The sequence below is a fragment of the Gymnodraco acuticeps genome, unplaced genomic scaffold (assembly GCF_902827175.1).
Source record: "Gymnodraco acuticeps unplaced genomic scaffold, fGymAcu1.1, whole genome shotgun sequence".
Taxonomy (NCBI): Eukaryota; Metazoa; Chordata; class Actinopteri; order Perciformes; family Bathydraconidae; genus Gymnodraco; species Gymnodraco acuticeps.
The window spans coordinates 284,900-304,186 of NW_022991127.1; the positions used below are offsets into that span (position 1 = coordinate 284,900).

The 19,287-nt window shown below is 38.5% G+C and overlaps 1 protein-coding gene across 1 annotated transcript in view; it reads right to left on the reverse strand.

The window, feature by feature from the left end:
- Positions 1 to 10,195: 10,195 nt before the first annotated feature.
- LOC117560332 (polypeptide N-acetylgalactosaminyltransferase 10-like) overlaps positions 10,196 to 19,287 on the reverse strand; it is a 66,732-nt gene continuing 57,640 nt past the window's right edge. Inside the window, exons 10-12 of the mRNA XM_034237187.1 lie at positions 18,672 to 18,788; positions 16,226 to 16,375; positions 10,196 to 14,896 (exon numbers count right to left, since the gene is read on the reverse strand). Coding sequence (XP_034093078.1) covers positions 14,732 to 14,896; positions 16,226 to 16,375; positions 18,672 to 18,788 — 432 coding nt within the window. The 3' untranslated portion in view covers positions 10,196 to 14,731. The remainder of the gene's footprint in view (positions 14,897 to 16,225; positions 16,376 to 18,671; positions 18,789 to 19,287) is intronic.

Sequence of the window (19,287 nt, forward strand, 5' to 3'; positions counted from 1 at the left end):
AACACATTGTTGGAGTTTTAAAGAATTCCTTTTTAATTGAGAAAAAATACTAAAAGGTAAATAAAACATTAAACATAATGACAAAATAACAACCTGAAAGATATGTATTCCATCTACACATTTCGTAATTATCTAATCTAGTGGCCTTATAAAAGTGTTGACTAAAGTAACGCAGAATTTTTTTTTTTTTTTTATTGTAAATAATTAGAAACAGTATTTATGTGCACAAGTACATAAATATAAAAAAGGTCCAAATGCGGGAATAAGTATAAACAGTGAATGTGTAAATAAATACATGCAAAAATATGAAAAAATAAATGAATAGGGAAAGTAAATGAGATATACTGACAGACAAATAGCTAGAGATCAAGAAATAAAAATTAGTACATAAATGTGTCATACTTAAATCAATATTCATTTTCCTAATATTATTATTATTATTATTATTATTATTTATTTATTTTAAATCTATTTCCCGTGTCAGTTTTGGGACCCCACCATAGGACCCCACACAACAAGCTGTCCCGAGTTCCTCTGGCTGCAGTTACGCAGACGGCTGGTGTGTGGCAGCAGAGCGCTGGAAGCAGAGGGAGGTGAGTTGCGGTGAGTTGCCGTACAATATGACGGGGATGACGGATGCGACGGAAATACACCCGAAACACATCTGGTACCCCGAACACATCTGGTACCGACACCGGCATGGACAATGACTATGTTTTTAAAAATGCGCTTATCCAGACAAGCCTGGTTTGGACACTTTACGGGCAGAAGAAACATTTCTATTAAAGAAAGAATTATACATTTCTGTCCTTTTATGCCTTTATTAGCTACTAACTTGAATTTGTATTAAAATTAATTAATCACTTTTTTTAGTATTTTATTGTAATGTAGAGACAAGGCTTTTAGCGACAATCATGTATTGCGTTACAATTATATGTAAAAATAAATAAATAAATAAAGTCAAAAAAATAAATAAAAGAAAAAGTTTAAATATGATATTTGGCCTCAAATCATCTGAGGCCTGGCGCACCCCCTGCGATCTTTGGGAACCACTGATTTAGTCCATCATGATGGCAGAAAAGCCAAGAATAGTCTTGGTAAAAGTACGTTTCCCCACACAGCTCTGGAGTTGAATCTGTCAAACCCGTCCTGCCCTCTAAAAATGTGACATGCTGTCATTGAAACATCTTTCCATTTTGCGGTGTAATTGCAGGGAGCTGTTGGGAGGGAGGGAGGGAGGGAGGGAGGGAGGGAGAAGGTATTAGTGAATTATGAGAGACGATTGGATTGCCTTTTCCTTTTTACAATAGTGCTGAGCCCAATAAAGGAACTTAATTGACATCTTCAGTGAAACGCTGTGCTAATGTAATAGCCTGATCCGTATCCCAGTAACAGCTCATGAGTCTAAGGGAATGCTGATTATTTGCTAATTAACTGGAAATAAATATGAATTGGAAAACCATTATGCAGAAAAATAACCTGCTGATAACATCACTTTAGTGAGCTCACACTGAGAAATGTAAAACCAGGGTTTCAACAATAATACAATAAATAAAAAAGCTGAACAAATACGGTTTGATTAGCATTTTACTGCTAAACTGTTCTCAGTGATTGTGTAATTATGTAAAAGCTCCAATAACATATAGGCTATACGTTTTTTCAAAGTGCACAAGTTGAGCATTATGTGAAATCCCAGGAGACAGAGAGAAGTGGGCTAACTGGCAAAAGCAGGATCACATGAGCCTCGAAATAGATCACTGAAACCTAAAAGCTACTGCTGAGTTACCGTGTTGCAGCGGCAAATGATTAGGCGATTAACGTTTGGGGAAAGTGTGTTTTTGCACCATCACTCACATAAGCAATTCAAGTAATATAAAACCTACAACAAGAAGCGACAAGGGGAGATAATTAGAAAGCGCTGGGCAGCAGACATCCACTCCAAAGTTATTTAGAAAAGACGATTGCAGCTGGAATGAGCTGCCTCTCCGCTGTGGATGGGTCGCTCATCACAAACATTATTAAAGATCTCCTATCAGGCTATTTTTAGACATATATTATGGGTATCAGATATATAAGAATATATAAAAAACATATCTATGATGTGTTTTGCTCAAAATACCAAACAGATCATCCCTCATATCCCTCTATTTCAGCCCTGTTAGAGAATGGCTGATTCTCTGCTGGCCCGCCCCCTTTTGAGCATGTAGGCACACTGTGAGTTCTGTGACGAGCTGTCTGTCTGCTCTGCTCAGATGCAGCTAAATGCTGCCGTGATTAAACGTCACATCATGTTCTAATCCAAGTCTGAAGGTCTCTAACAAAAAAGTGTATCATTTGGTGTTCGGGGCTGGGGAGACCCAGCAGCGTTGTTTTGGGTGACTCAAGGTGAAATGTGACCCAATCAAGACTCATCTTTGACTTTAGAGTGCTTGCTTTTCTTTTTGAATGTCATCACATAACGGCATTGTAATACACGGTTCGGCTGCATCAAATATTACATATCTGCCGTAGTTCTCTATTTATAGAGCCCTGATGAGAAGACTTGTAGACAAACAGGAAGAACTGCCGCCAAAACTGAAAATGTGACGTGGATCATAAATATATCAATTTCTCTTCACACAATACGTCTCCTTGCAGTATCAATACTAATTCGGCTGACTTTCATATTTGATCCAATTGGTAGATAGGTTATATTTACTCCATAACGGTGCACAGCTGATATAAAAGGACTTGTAGTTTTTAAAGATATTACTGATTTTCTTTGAATATAAGAATGTAAATACTGAGTTGAGAGAATAGCCAGGGGATTTGGGTGATGGGAGACACATCTATGGAATCAGAATTTCAATAGCTTACTGTTAAATGACGGATATACCTTTCTGTCTGTGATCTTTTACAAATCAGATATTAAGCCCCAAGGTCCCCGCCGGCGGGTACTTTTTTTCTTTTTTTCACGACACTGTGTCTCAGGGGATCTTAATATTTAAGAACCTATTAATGTGTTATACCAGATTAACGGGAATAATATCAGCTAACTGACGATACAAACCATTTTTACTAGGGCTGGGACTTTAACGCGTTAATTAAGATTAATTAATTACACAAAAATTAACGCGTTAAAAAAATTAACGCATTTTAATCGCACTTATTTTTGCACCGCGGAACGTTTCTCACTGGATGAGTTTCAGGCGTACCGATTATACTGGAGCACCAACTAACGTTCATGACTTCAGACAACAACAAATCACAGTGAACAACAGTGGGAAATGTTGTTTTAAAAAACGGAGGGATGGAAGCGTCGATAAGAGCACGGTTGTGTGCAAATTATGCTAAAAGGAATTCGCATATCAACGCAGCACATCAAGCCTCAAGTATCACCTCAATGCAAAACATATAGCAGCTAGCGTGGAAGCTAGCGTGGACGTTAGCCTCTTTTATCGCGTTCACACCAAAAAGAGCCGGTACTAAAATTAGTTAATGAGAACCTTTTTACCCCGACGAAAGTCCCTGCTAGAGAGCAGGGACTTTCGTACGGCTCTCTTGTGAGAAAAGAGCTATATTTCTGATTGGCTGGGCGGATTGCAAACCACGCCCCGTAAAACTCCCAAAAAGTTTTGTGAAGCCGCCATTTTATTATCCTCGCATTAGCATTATTAGCATTAGCATTATTAGCATTAGCCCAGCGCAGAAACGCAGAGAGACTAACTTATGGCAACACAAAATAAAACATGGGAGCGGTGGAGATGAGGAGGTGTCGGCGTTCTGGCGATTTACTCGGAAGGCTTCAGTAGAAGCTGCTGGGACTCCCAGCAGCTTCTACTGAAGCCTTCCCCAACTCCGGGGACTTCCGGCCGGGGACTTTGGGCGGCAGTATACGCCGTGAAGTGGTTTGCGGCCTGCCAGTAAACCCAAAGCAGAAGAAGAAGAAGTGACGTCAGCGGCTTCATTTGCCTAATCCACCCCCAGGTTCAAAGAGTTCTCATGAACTAAGTTCTCATGAACCTTTGTGGGAAAAGTACTGCGGTGTGAATGCGCCTAATGGTATACTAAAATCCATGTGAAAAAAAATTGCTTCTCACTGTTCTTAGGTCAAATATGTATATGCGATTAAAAATGCGATTAATTTCGATTAATTAATTACAAAGCCTCTAATTAATTAGATTAATTTTTTTAATCGAGTCCCGGCCCTAATTTTTACCAAAACAAAACACAAGTCTCATAAGAAGCATCTAAATGCTAAATGCTGACGCACTTTGGCACAGAACTCAAGATACAATATACCCTGATTACTTATCGTAGCTGCACATACAAGATATCCGATTAAAGCTGAGGTTCCACAGATTATTTAGGTATATATATCATCACTGAGTCATCCAAATTCTTGACAGGGGAAGCAAACGCAGACATCACAACACGTACCTTTACAGAGCTTTTACGGGAGATCGTCTCACCGTAGCTGTCAATCTGATCAAAAGACTGGTTCAATGGCATTAAAACGAGAAAAAATGCGGCTGAATCGGTTAATCCATAGGTTGATAATGTTTCTGGGCAATATTTTTTTTAATTTATGATCCATAATTCCATTTGTATGTAAAAATCGGAGAGTAAAAGTTAGCTGCTAATGGTAGCCACCAGAGTATCGCAGCTTCCGTTCTTGGCTATGCGGCAGCATCACACCATGCCTCACACACACACATTACCAACTAAGGAGTATGTGGGAGTTCCCCTCGATTCCATTGGCTCTGACGGTTAGAGAGAGATGTCAATCAGCAAAATTGACCAAGAGGGGCCAGAGATATGGAAAATCCACCCAAATGACCACAGAAGTGGGTTTTGTTTGCTAAATCTCTCTAAAAAGGTAAAATATCACTTGTTTTACATCAATCTTAATACAGGGTACTTATTATGTGTTGTAGTTTGGATTCCTAAAGCTTTTAGTCTACCATCCCATCATTCAAGGGTGGTTTTCACTATAAGTATTTTTTTTTTGGACGGACACAATCATTTACATTTTTTTACTGTGTTCAATCTGAATTTACTTTAAAATAAAAACATCTATATTGATTCTGACACTTCTACATCCAACTCACAGGTGTAACCTTGCTTTGAGAAAAAAGATTATTAATGTAACCCTTTTAGAAGGGAAGATATGGTCATTTGTTCTGGGAATGTCATTTTCGAGCCTGAGACCTGATTTAGTTGTGTATATAATGTCAATAAACCTTAGAAATTTTGAAATCTTGAAAGGGATATGCAAAATAGCCATTATATACAGTCTTTAATTAACTATTAGTAGAGAATAACGAGTAATGAATATACTTTATAGGGATCTGCAGATAAATGTTTAGTCTTCTCAAGCACCAACTATCAAATATCTCTCCTGATTGTTGGCATTTGACAATCACCTCCCTGAATTTTACTCAGATGTAACTAAAGCCTGATTTAAGGGTTGTTTATATTTCACATCATTAATCAGAATCTGCAAAGTAACTAAAATAAATGTAGTGGAGTAAAAATACCAGGTTAACCTCTGAATTGTAGTGGAGTAGAATTGCTGTTTTGTTTAGTAATGGATATTTAATATGGAATAAAGGTTTTGACAAGACCTAGTGTAACCATAATAAAAAAGGACATTAAAAGAGCTCCAGATGTTAATTATCTAAACAAAACAGCACACCTGAAATGTATATTTAAATACTTTATTAAGGGCAGTGAATTAATTAGTTCTGTATGTTTTTCAAATCAGTGTTATAAGTGTCATAGACAGTATTACATTGCTATTATTATCTTTAACATATATGTAAAACAAAACCACTTATGATCTTTTTATTTGAGTGGTTTACTAATGACAGTTAATTCTGTTTTTGCTATTGATGGTTTCATTTTTGTGAAAAATAATAAAATAATAAAATTCAATAACGTGCTTTAACCACTAGGTTTTTATGATTGATTGATTGATTGATTGATAGGTGTCCCTTTCTATCAGCTGTGCACCGTTATGCTGTAAATACAGCCTATCTACCAATTGGATCAAATATAAAAGTCAGCCGAATTAGTGTTGATACTGCAAGGAGACGTATTGTGTGAAAATAAATGTAAGATGTTGTTTAATTGCTGATATCAGTCTGTCACGTTTTCAATTTTGGCGGCAGTTCTTCCTGTTTGTCTATAGTCTTCTCATCAGGGCTCTATAAATAGAGAACTACGGCAGATATGTCATATTTAATTCAGCCGAACCGTGTATTACAATGCCGTTATGTGATGACTTTCAAAGAGAAAAGCAAGCACACTCGGAATAAAGTATTATCTTATGCTTTTGTTACAGCAGCATGTACAACGTGCAATCATACTTTGTTCTACTCCACTACAATTCAGAGGTTAACCTGGTATTTTTACTCCACTACAATTTTTTTAGTTACTTTGCAGATTATGATTAATGATGTGAAATATATACAACCCTTAAATCAGACTTTAGTTACTGAGTAAAATTCAGGGTCAAGTGCCAAAATAAAGTATGCAATATATTAGACGTTAAGTACTTTGTCAGGCTTAATATTTATCTGTAGATACCCCCAAAGTTTTTTTCTTATTCAAAAGAAGACCTTAACTTAAAATATTCTTTAATGTTTAAATAAAACCTTATTAGTTTGTCTGTTTTGCACATCCTCCTATTAATATCTTTGGACGTCCTGCACTAGCTGTTTTATTTTAGAGGTCACTACAGTATCTTCTTGATATTTTCTATTCTATATTTCTATCATTGACCTTCTACTTTCCCCCTATTTTGTATATAGGCTACTCTTAATATTTAAATGTTTTCATCAAATATAACGTATTCAATAAAAAATGCAATAACGTGCCACCACTAGGCGGTGTGGGTTAAAACAAACTGTCAAGTTTACAGTGTTGACACAATAAATTATACTTTATGAAGAAGTTACAAATAACACACAGCATACAATGCCATAATAACTTTGTATTATTAGTGTAGGACACTTATGTCCGTATAACATCTGAAGATGTGTTGTTGTATTCATGTTTTCACAATTATACAGGATATTGCTATATTATTTCACATATTGTAGTTCTACACATTAATATCTGAGGTATATCCGTCATTTAATGGTAAGCTATTGAAATTCTGATTTCATAGATGTGTCTCCCATCACCCAAAACCCCTGACTATTCTCTCAACTCAGTATTTACATTATTTAATTCAAAGAAAATCAGTAATATCTTTAAAAACTAACAGTCCTTTTAAGCTGTGCACCGTTATGGTGTAAATATAACCTACTTACCAATTGGATCAAATGTAAAAGTCAGCCAAATTACTATTGATACTACAAGGAGACGTATTGTGTGAAGAGAAATTGAAGACGTTGTTTAATTGCTGATATATTTATGATCCACGTCACATATTCAGTTTCGGCTGCATTTCTTCCAGTTTATCCAGAAGTCTTGTAATCAGGGCTCTATAAATAGAGAACTACGGCAGATGTGTAATATTCAATGCAGCCGAACCTTGTATTACAATGCCGTTATGTGATGACTTTCAAAGAAAAAAGCAAGCACACATAAAGTATTCTTTTCATGTTTTTTTTATGTTTTAGCCTATCAAAACCACTGAAAAAAGAAATGTGTCTCTCAAAATCGAAAGGGAAAAATCAATGGGAAAAACACAAAAGCAGTGTACACAATTTAAACCAATTAATGTTGTGTAATTAACAAGGATAAACTGATGTATTTTAGTGGATGAGTACAGCAGATATCACTGTGAAATCATTTGACAGTAAGGGGAATACGGTTTTATTATGAAAACTTCGAGACCGGAAATACTGTTTTCACCCTGTGAGTGACGCTAACTTTACATAGGGGGAAAGACATACACGGTCTCCTGGCGAGACCTCAAATAACCTTCATAATATCTATCAAACTATAGATCCTACACATCCACTGGACGTGGATTCTAAAAGTACAATATACACTTCTCGCTAGAAATCTAATCAAAAAGCATTTTAATGGCCAAACTATTCTACAATTTAGGATTTTCCAGAGAGGGTTATTTGTAGGGATGCACGATAATTATCGGCCCGATAATTATCGGTCCGATATTAGGAATTATGACGTCATCCCGATAAACCCGATACCAGTATTAATAGCCCCGATAATATACAATATATTTTTTGGGTAAAAAAATACTGCGGTGTGGGTGGATTGGGATGAGGGGCGCTTGTTTTTCACTCGGCTCCTCCCGTTTCGCCAGTACTGTGGTATTAGTGGTTTAGGAAGAGGGGAGTTTTTCACAAATCCAGCGCTCCCTAACTCATGCCTGGCTGTGACGTAAATGGTGTGCGGCCGTGAAGCCAGGACAGTAAACAAACATGTCGTCGGTGGTATGGGCGTTGGAGCTATGTGCAACTCAAGGCATATGCTCGAACCGGAGCTGCCTGGACGCTGCAATCATGTTGCACACTATCCGTGCTGAGTGTGCTGACTTTTCGTACAATGTCCCACTGTCTGGCTTCCTGCATAAAGTCAAGTGCTCGGCGCAGTTGTGGCGAAATGTCGCTCCTCTGTTTTCATTTAAACAGCTCCGTATATCCGTTAGCGCAGCTAGCTAGCACCAGATGCTAACAATAACAATGCACATAAGGTCTCTCTCTCGCTCGCTCGGGCCACACATACACACACCCTCCCGGTCCTCCCAACAGCCAGTCGGTGCCTGCCGGTGAGCGTGGAAGTGTGGTCTGCCACAAGCGGGCGACAGGAGCGGGGCTGTCAGCATCAGCTTGTAGATGGTATTTTAAACTCGATGCGCTCTGAAACTACGGGGCGGCCGAGGAAAAAAAATACACATGCATTAATCACGTTAAAATAATTAGTGGCGTACATTTTTTTTTATTATCGGTTATCGGTATCGGTCGGTCTTTAGAAGCAGGAAGTTATCGGTATCGGTATCGGTTTCAAAAAACCAATATCGTGCATCCCTAGTTATTTGTGAAAATACGACCCTCCGGAGCGTTTGCAATTGCCGCAAATTGTTGTTTCTTACACGACCACTAGTGGTGGTAAACTTTAAAACATGACTATAGGTCGTAATAAGCTGCTGAACAATCAACCTATTTGGTCGTATGAGTTGGAGGACTTGTTGCTTAATTTTGCTCTTAAAGTGCACCAGATTGATGCATTTAACTTCAATATTTAAAAAATATATATTCCCGGGGGAGCATGCCCCCCTAGAGGATGTTAGGTCCACCCCCCACTTGTAAAAAATAGCACTTTACCCCTGCTTACACCTATGCTGTGAGCTGATTATTGAGCCTTCATTGTAACAGTCGCGGGTGTACTGTGTATGTGCGTGTGGGAGTGTTGCAGTAGAACATTCCACTGTAGTGCCCAGTACCTTAATGGGAAAATTAGCACCCCCAAAAGAAAATCTCTGAGCCGCCACTGTGGGCTAAGCCCCTAATGTTTTCAGGTGCAGGAAACGCCCCTGCGCTTGCTAATGTAAACAAAGACCATATTACGGCCAAAACACGTCGGGCATTGTTTCTGATAGCGACGTTTCTGATAGGGCCGTGGGTGTAAAGCTAGCCCACATTTCCGATATTACGTCATATTGGACGTAAATCTGGATCAGCTCCGTTGTAGACCCGTTTTTAGAGATGTGGGTACGGAGGAAAAGAGAGAGGGTTGTATTATCTGACACTTTGGGAGTTCCCTGACACATCGGGGACACATATTTATGTATAAAATACATACAAAAGTGCATTTCGCATGATAGGACATCTTTAAAGCTACATTAGCACACAAAATACATGCATTTAGATTTTTTTTTTTTACTGAATTGACCTCAACACAGGTTTCAAATACTTTTACCTTGAGTCACACTACAGTATGTCTGAATCAAGGAACAGTGATTGACTTTTCAATTGTAGCCATGCAGTACACCTGTCAATCAATGCAGAGAGATGTTGAAACCGTTACAGCCCTTTAAAATACAGTTTTAGTTGACTTCCAGAAGTTAAAGTTATTCTTATAAATTGAGTTTTGGATATACGTTTGGAAAGCAACACACACCAGGGAACCCGCACAAGCTTGTTTGGGTGTGAAAGAGCTTTGTTAGTTCTGACTCTTCTAGCATGTATTCAGCATCGCATTCGTCAAGTTTGTATTTAATTTATCACCCGACATGTTTTCATCCAAATATAGAAAGCTTTTATTTGACAATTTCAGCAAAAATATCATACAATTCCAGTTTAATTGTACAGTTTGTTAAATACCTAAATACACTTTTACAGTTGCAATGTCAGTAGAAAAAAATATTGGATATTTTTTATGAGATACAAAATGTACACTTTCCTACACATGAAAATCCACACATGTACACAACATGGTGTAAATGGCCGATCATGGCCACTGACATTAAAAACCTATGCCCTTTTAAAACAATATGAACTCTGGTCTTAAAGTTCACCACTTAAATAAAAAAGTATTTTGATATTACAACAAAAAGTGGCAGCACATTTACCCTTACCTTACTCCACAAACTGTGGAAAAGTATTGAATACAAAAGGAAATGTGTTTGACAACATGAACTGGATTTTTCCACTGTAAAATGATTTGTATAGAGGAATATCTTGTACACAGTGATAAAAATATGCAATCTATAACAAGTCAATGTAATGTGTCATTAAGACTCAACCTATTGTTTTTATTGATGTACTAAAAACATACTTTACATGTGCAATGGAAAGGTACAATGTACTCTAATGAGCAAAAGAAAAACACAAAAAAAAAAAAAATGTACTCAAAGGGATACAGTTAGCAACACTGTGGGCAATACGTTCAATTGTCCAATTTCCCAGAGAGATCATTTAAGTCCAGTTCTGTGGTCAAATGTAAAACAATTGTTAATTGTTTAAAGCTCAAATGAATGGTTACAATAATTGGGACACAACACCAAAAACAACAGCTAAAAACCCAGCTAAAAAGAGGCTCAATTGCTCAGTTAAGTTTCTCTCAATATAATTGGCAAAGTTTCTTATTTCCGGAAAAAGTACTGAAGAACTAGGTATCATATCAGCAGGGATTTCAAATCACTAACATCATCTTCTTTGTGTGGTATGTTTAAAAATCCACTTTTTTATCTAATGTTTAACCGAAAGGAATCAAGTTATTTTGTAAAACAAAGGAGACACTTCTAAGATATAAGGTACTTTAGTAGTACAACAAAAATACTTATACAGTGTTTCAATACAGCCCACAATGTTGCTATGTGTATTCAGCCCTCAACACAAGTGTGTGTCAAGTACAGTGTTTGTATTAAACAGTCACAACAGTCCTTCACAATAAAGTCCCATGATTGAACAGCCCTGATTGCACTACTGATCTGAACAGGACTTTAACACATCACCCAGAAAACAGTGTTTTAAAATGAACCTTCAAAGAAAAACAGTAGGAAACATGAAATAAATCAGGCTGTAAAAGGTCAGGTGGGTTTTCGCTTCTGTCCTGTTTGGTCCTGTAGTGAAATCCTGGCTACATCAGAGACTCAGTGGTCTGCAGCAGCAATTCCCTCTCCCCTCTTAACAATCTGACAATGTACAAGTTGTCCAGGCATGTAGCGAGAAGGTCAGGGGAAAAAAGGACACAGGAACCCTGAACTAAATTTAAATCGCCATGGTCTTCTATCAGGTGTGCAAAGGCAGGATCTTTTTCTCAGAGAAAGACGGTTTGCCATATTGAATAAAAGGATTAGTGTTGGATTTTCAACAAAGATAATGTTATAAGGTGTCAATTGTTGGCCAAGTCTACAATTAGTCTTTAAAATATATGTATTTACTATTTATATATACTTGTCTATATTAAATATTTTATTATGTGATCTTAAAAGTGTTCTAACCTGAACAGAAGCCTGTCATTTTAGCAAACAATTCTGTCCCAGTTAGCCTAATTTGTGACTTAAAAGTACCTTTTCTAAGGTATGTCGAGTATAGGACCTGTTGTTTTGGACTGTTGACATCTTATCAAGCACAATACCTGATAATGACGCATACTGTACATTAGGGCTGCACGATATATCGTGTCGTGACGATAATCGCGATATGCACATGCGCAATATTTACATCGCAGGACGTGCGATTTTTTAAACAAAAAATTTAAAAAAATTATATATATATTTTTTTTAGGACTTGTGGTATTAAGTAGGCACATTAACTCAAACACGTCATGTTACAATTATTTTGCTGCTTGCTACAAAAGGAAAACTTGCGCGGCTCTCATGTCAGGGGTACTTGAGTGAGTGACATGCAGGCTCTGCATGCACAGCAAACCACCAATCACAATCAAATCTCCAAAGCAAACGGACCGGGTGATTAAAGGAAAAACACTGAATAAAGTAGTTTCATGTGTTTCTCCAGGGCAGTTCGGCGCTGCTAACCGAGCTAGCTCAGCTTGTAACTTAAGATCCAGACGTCCGTGACTAAAATCCTTCATCCGGTTAAATATAGTTAAAAAAATACCAATCGTATAGCATTAAAGTTCAAGAAAGGATGGTTTGCGGAAAGAAAACGGTCTTTTCTTCAATTCCTGTATGTTTTCATTTCGCAATATATATCGCAGGGGGGAAAATCGCAATGTCAGTTTTTTCCGATATCGTGCAGCCCTACTGTACATTGTTCTTTTTCACAAAACCAGATTAGAGAATGGGTGCAGGCGACATACAAGGAAATGCCAGGAAATCACGTTGAGCAGGAAACTAATCAGCTAAATCAAAGGTTTAAATGAGAACATAACATTTAATTAAAACAGAAAGAAAAACAATAGGGTAAAACAAAATGTAGCAAACAACAATTCCCTTTCCCATAAAAGTACTTTGGATTGAACAGGTGGGAAAACAACAAAACAGCATCGTGTAGTGATTAAACGGGTCTTCTTAGGGCTAATAGTTTCAAGGCAGGAGGAAAATGTGGTGGGAAACTAAGTGTCTTTAGCTCTATTCAAAGCCAGAAGTTACATGTGTGTTCATTGAGAGAGCCATATAAGGCTCACAAAGCCAGAGGCACCCTCAATGTCCAGCACCAGAGTCGAGGTCAACTCATCTTTCATTTGAAATGAGATTCAGGAGAAGTTTTTTGATGTAAAGATTCTTAGTTTTCAAGAAAAGTCACATCCTGAATAGATTGAATTGTTTCCTATGCTGATGTAGACATATTTGGCCCACACACACACGTACACACACACTTTTTCAGAAAATACACACACCTATCTAATCCTCTTCCAACAAGGCACGAAGATTTCATTCAAGTTTATCATTACACAAGTGCTTAATGCATTTTAAACCCCCCATTCGTCTCAATCCCAGAGCTACCTCAGCGAGCCTATCCAGAGTGATTATCCTATTCGTTTCCCTGAACGCTAAAGTGATGTGTCAGCTCGGCAGCCGGCCAATCGTGCGGCCCTGCTGTGAATCAGCTGGCCTGACAGTCACAGAGCCAGTCATCCAGCCAGGCAGGCGTCCATTTGCAGTCCCACCCGCTGCTTTTGCGCCGCGACCCTGCGCTCGGCAGAATGTGACGGGGTCGTTCCGGCGACTGATCAGCATGAGTCGTGCAGGGGAAAGCAAAGGGCGAACAGGAAGCAGGGGGGGGGGGGACTCTAAGAGGTGTGACAGCATCCACCACCACCCCCCTCACAACAAACAATCCCTTAGCCAGCAAGAGTTGGCCTGAACAAACCCCCGGCATTGGATAGTGCTCGCATCCGAAGAATAAAAGAAGAAGTGGCACAGTGACAAACCCGCGGACGAGTCATCAATAAATACAGCCAGCAAAGTTCAGAACAGAGGGAAAAAAAGGCATGAGGGGCATTAAAGAGGTCGCTGTTCTACTTTCTTTTTCTATTTCCACCTGCTACATTCAGAGCAGCTCGGGCCCCACAGTGGCCACAGAGAGTTGGTGGGGGGGAGGGGAGCAGGGGACACGAGGGGAGGATGAAGGAGGGAACAGAAGGTGGATGAGGGTTGTAAAAGAGAATCAATTCACCAGGTGATTTTCAGAGTGGTTCTGCCTGGCTTCACCCAGGTGTCAGGATGACTTTGGCTCAGCTGGAGCAGCCACCTCCTCACCTCCCCAGGGAGGTTGTCAGAGCTGGAGAGACATAAGGGGATTTGAGAGGGAAGAATGGAAAAGGTGCAGTCATGCAGGCAGATAGAGACGGACGTGCAGGCGGAGGCGGACCAGAAGAGACAGAAGGAGAAAGAGATGGAGTCAGCGGATAAAGGTGGATAGACAGAGAAAATTGAGAATACAAAACTATGCAAGGGAACAGAAAGGCAACGGATAAAGGCAGAGAACATTTTAAAACAAAAGGGAATGAAAAAAAGGGAGACGAGATAACCAATCACCAGCCAAATCAGGAAGTGAGACAAACCAACCACCACAGCAACGCCGTGACAGAGCAAATACATCTCACACTAAATCACTTTTAAACACACACCCATCTATCAAAGCTCAACTCAGTCTTCCCTCTGACTGATGTGTTTAAACAACTTCCCTCACGGGATCCCATCATGCCTCAGTCTGAGTGACCCTAAGAGAAACAGCTGCCACCTTCAGGTAAACGGGGAACCAAATGAATGTAAAACCCCTTTTCCCAGCAGCAGCAGCAGCAGCAGCAGCAGATCAACGTCTGTGTGCGTCAGGAGTGTTTTCGTGGATGCTGCAGGGCCTCAGTTGCCGCCCCGGTTGAATTGTTCCAACACGGTGGAGTTGGTCTTCTCAAAAACCCACTGCTGTGTGGGGGCGGAGGGGTCGCACGTGTTCATGAAGATTCGCCGCTCGTTGGGGCTGCAGTCGATACAACTGTTACTGACCGTGTGATACAGACTCTTATCCTGGAGGAAGGTTGAAGAAACACAAAAGATTGTCTAAATAACAAAATTAGGATTTCTTTCATTGTAACATTTTCACCTTGAAGTCCATTTTTCTTCAAGCATGAAATTAATTATGTTGAAACTTGCGCTGGTGATGGTGATGACACTTTAACCTTTCAAATCTGTAATTAATTCATCATTAATACACTAAACCAGTGGTTCTCAACTGGTCAGGCCTCGGGGGCTACTTTTTCTTTTGTCAATGAATCGCGACCCAACATTTTGAACCACTCAAATCTATTCAACAACATTTTTTGCTGTAATATATACGCTTTTCAGCATACAATATTAATTAAAGTGAAGTAACCTACAGTGCATATATCCCTTCACAGAAGTAAAGTATGCTTTTAAAAAAGGTTTAATGAGATGATGGAATCAAAGCTGAACGTAAAAAGGCACACATGCTCAGAGGGGTCTGGGGGGATTCTCCCCCAGAAGATTTTTTGAAATACTAACATATAAACTACGCATTCTGGTACACTCTGAGAAGAAAATAAATAAATCTATTACTACCCGACATATTAATAATGTTATGCCATTGTTTGTTCTGACAGCTGAACTTGCTGCTCCATACAGAGAGAAGAGCAAAGAGGAGATAGTCTGTGTGAATTACTTTAAATTGTGGGTAGGGTAGATGGCCCCCATTGTTCTGTGACCTGTCAATCATCAAACTGGGGGTCATATTTCATTATGTGTTCATTTTTATTATTTTACCGCAAAGTTATTCTCTGTGGGGACTTCCGGCAACAATCTTGATTCTGATTGGCCAGAAGACTTGAAAAAACACTTTTTTTCACTCACATCTGCGAAACGGGTCTGCTGACCCAACAGTTGAGAACCACTGCACTAAACTGTACTAATTAGCAGGCAGACTTAAATATTTGTACATTTATTATAAAAAAGTTTTGACTGATTTGTCTTTTTCTCTCTGTTTACTGCTGAAGACTTGCTTGTTTATGATAAAACCTTAAATCCTAGAGCTTTTTTTATGTTTTATAAATACAATTCTGGCCTGATATATGGCATGTTTTTGTTTTAACCGAGCTGAAATGCATAACAACAGCATAATGAGGTCCTTTGAATATCCATCAGCTGCAGGGCAGTTTCTGTTTTAATGTAAAACTTTACTGAATGATTAAGTGACCTCAAAAGTCATTTATTTCAAGGCCGTTACGTTATAAACTTTGTTGTTTTGTGAAAAAAAAGGAAGGGGGAACAAAAGAGCAGAGCGGCTGATATAAATAGAGATAATGTATTTCTGTGTTCAGTTCACACTCTGCTGTGCCGTACCTTTCTGTAGCGCCACAGCTGGTTGCCCTTCATACCGTGACAGTCGTACAGGGTGACGGGGCTGTTGTGTGAAACGGCATCGAAACAGACTTTCTTAGTGTGTATGGGGTCGCCCACCCGGATGTCCTCTCTCCATCCGAATGTGAACACCTGCAGGCAAAAGTAAACACATCCTTTACTCAAGTAGAAGTACAGATACACGTGTTTAAAAATAAACTGGTAGAAGTACTAACTAAACTTCTTTACTCAAGTAAAAGTAAAGAAGTATGGGCTTTGAAATGCACTTAAGTAAAAAGTACCCATAACTACTAGCTGTTTTAAAGAGTAACTGACCTCCCTTTATATTAATAGAACAATAATGTCATTGTTAGCTAATGAATGTTTCCATGCTGAACAATGGCAAAATTACAACGTTCTCATTGATCGCTCTTCTTTAGAGAAGACCAGGAAATGATGGATACACGGATCGTGTTAAAATCAATAGGCACTCAATGACTCTAAATAATAATGATCACGCCACCAAACACAGATTAAAACTAAAGTAACGAGCCTGTTTTGAAAATGTAAGAAGTTGAAAATACAGGTATTTGTGTTAAAAATGTAAGAATTAAAATTTAAAAGTCGGCAGAAAAATAAGTAGTGGAGTAAAGTACTGATACCAGAAAAATGTACTTAAGTATAGTAATTAAGTATTTGTATTTGTACTTAAGTACAGTAACAAAGTATTTGTACTCCACTACTTCCCACCTCTGCCTGCAGGAAACAAACCCCAGTTGTAATGCCACATTATTTCAAGTCAAAACATTCACATACTAAAACATCGGGATGGCTGATAAATGACAAGATAGACCATGAAAGCCATAACCATGAAAGTCTCTTTGATACAATCAAGTTGGAGAGGAAGAAGCTATGCTCTTAAAAAATGTACTTTTGATTAACTTGATAAAGCAGCTAAAGATATTCTGTTCTGTGTGTTCCGGGTAAAAGTGCTGTGCCGCCATTAGGGCACATTATTGTATTAACATACAAATAAATAATACAGCATGGGAATATACACTCTGTGCCTTGGACTTTCTTTGTGAATCTTCATGAACTGTATCTCCTATAAGGGCTCGGGATTTCACTAATGCACTTAGTCTTACATAGTTGAAGCTCTATTCAGACATTTCATCTGAGGATCACAAGGCTGTGTTGCCTCTTTGGATAAAAACTGATCCAATGTATCAGACTTAATGACTAAAGCTGTTCATTGTGACTTGTGTAGGTTGTTAGTGTGACTGTATTTAGATGAAACATGGTTAAGGATCCACTTTGACAATTGAATATTGCATATAAATTGCAATTATTGCATACTATAAAGAGTCTAAACAGAGATAAATTGATCAAAACTAAAAGTTTACAACTGTGTACACAAGCCTTTCAAAGCATTTTATGAAGTGTATAACTTAACATTTACAGACTGTTATACGGTTAAGAGCTAACAAGTGGACCTTATATTCAGATTTTAGTGACAAATGAACATTAATGCTTAACTATTACGTTCAAATAGTGGAGAAATCTTAAAAATACTTTGGCTGAAATCAAAACAACATCTATATTTGCATGTTGACATCTGTCTGGAAGAAGGCGGTAAAACATGAAATATACTTTAAACATAGCTGCAAAAGAATGTGAATTATAGTCTTGATAGAAAAAACTAAGCGCACTTTGTTATCTAACCATAACCATATTTGACCAAACTAAATTAGAATCTCTACAGCCTGTAAACTGGAGCAGCGTTGGCCACTTGGACATCACTAAGACTTCCTGAATGAGTCCCTCGTCTCCTCATAGAAAATAGAAAATCCCTGACAAGCACAGCTGTCGGAGCGTCTCCTGTGAAAGCAGTGAATCAATATCTCATTGATGCTGAATACCGATTGCAACGATGAGATGATGAAACTACAGTGCATCTTCAGATTAGAGCAATTAAAGTGTCAGAGGCACAGCGTTTCAGCTGGGGAAACAAAAGGAGACATTCAATCCATTCATTTTATATTAGGATCTTGGTTTAAAGATCTTCGGTGTGACGTGTGAGAGCGAACACACTCCTTTGGAATAATGCATAGATAATGAAGCAGCACAAAGTAGTGTTTACTGTTTATATGTCCTTGTAAGTTCATATGACATGTGAGTGTGTAGAAAGAAGAAGACATGTATTTAATAAGGAGACAAGCTATCGACAAAGACGCATCTTCACTATAATTTCAAATACAGTCTAAAGACTTAGAAGAAGGGTATTTCTTTTATTAACTTATATATGTTTCCACCAGGCTGTCAGGAGACTGACATATATATTCTTATATTCGGGATTGTGGGAAACGGTATTTCGATCTCTGTCTGTACGCACAAACTGAAAGATTGACAATAAAGTTGACTTTAACTCTGACTTTTTCGTTTTGCTCACCTGTCCATGGCTCCAGCTGACGTCGCCCCGCCCCTTCACGCAGCTCTCCAGGCGGATGGGACTCCCGGATACAACGTGTTTACTCTCCAGACACATGTCGCTTCCCACGTTACGCACCTATAATCAAACACACACATCAGCAAAGTCTCACACAAGTAAACAAACCCGTCAACCGACACGATCATCATTTATACGACAGGAGTTTTAAGTCTGTGACAGTAACTGGAGCTTTTTCCTATAAAACCATCACACAGGCACTAAATTGTTGAGGCAGATTCAAGTTTTTCGAATTAGACCCTTAGTTTGGTATATTTCGGGAGGCAATTAAATGCAAATGAGTTTCTGATTCACATTGAGTGAATGTGCTCTCCTCTCTGAGTGCTGTCAGAGCAGATTTCAGCCTGCTGCGACAGACAGATAGGATTATTACAGCCAAATGGCCACAGTTTTCTTGACAGCCTCTTGAGTTATTTTAGAAGAAGCTGTTACTAATGATGCTAATTGTCTAATGGTTATATTGAGATATCAAAACCTAGATGCTCAGCATTTGAGAATATAATGTCGACTTCATTCGTGGCAAATCGTTTTTTTGTCTTAGAATGTGACAACACAAAAA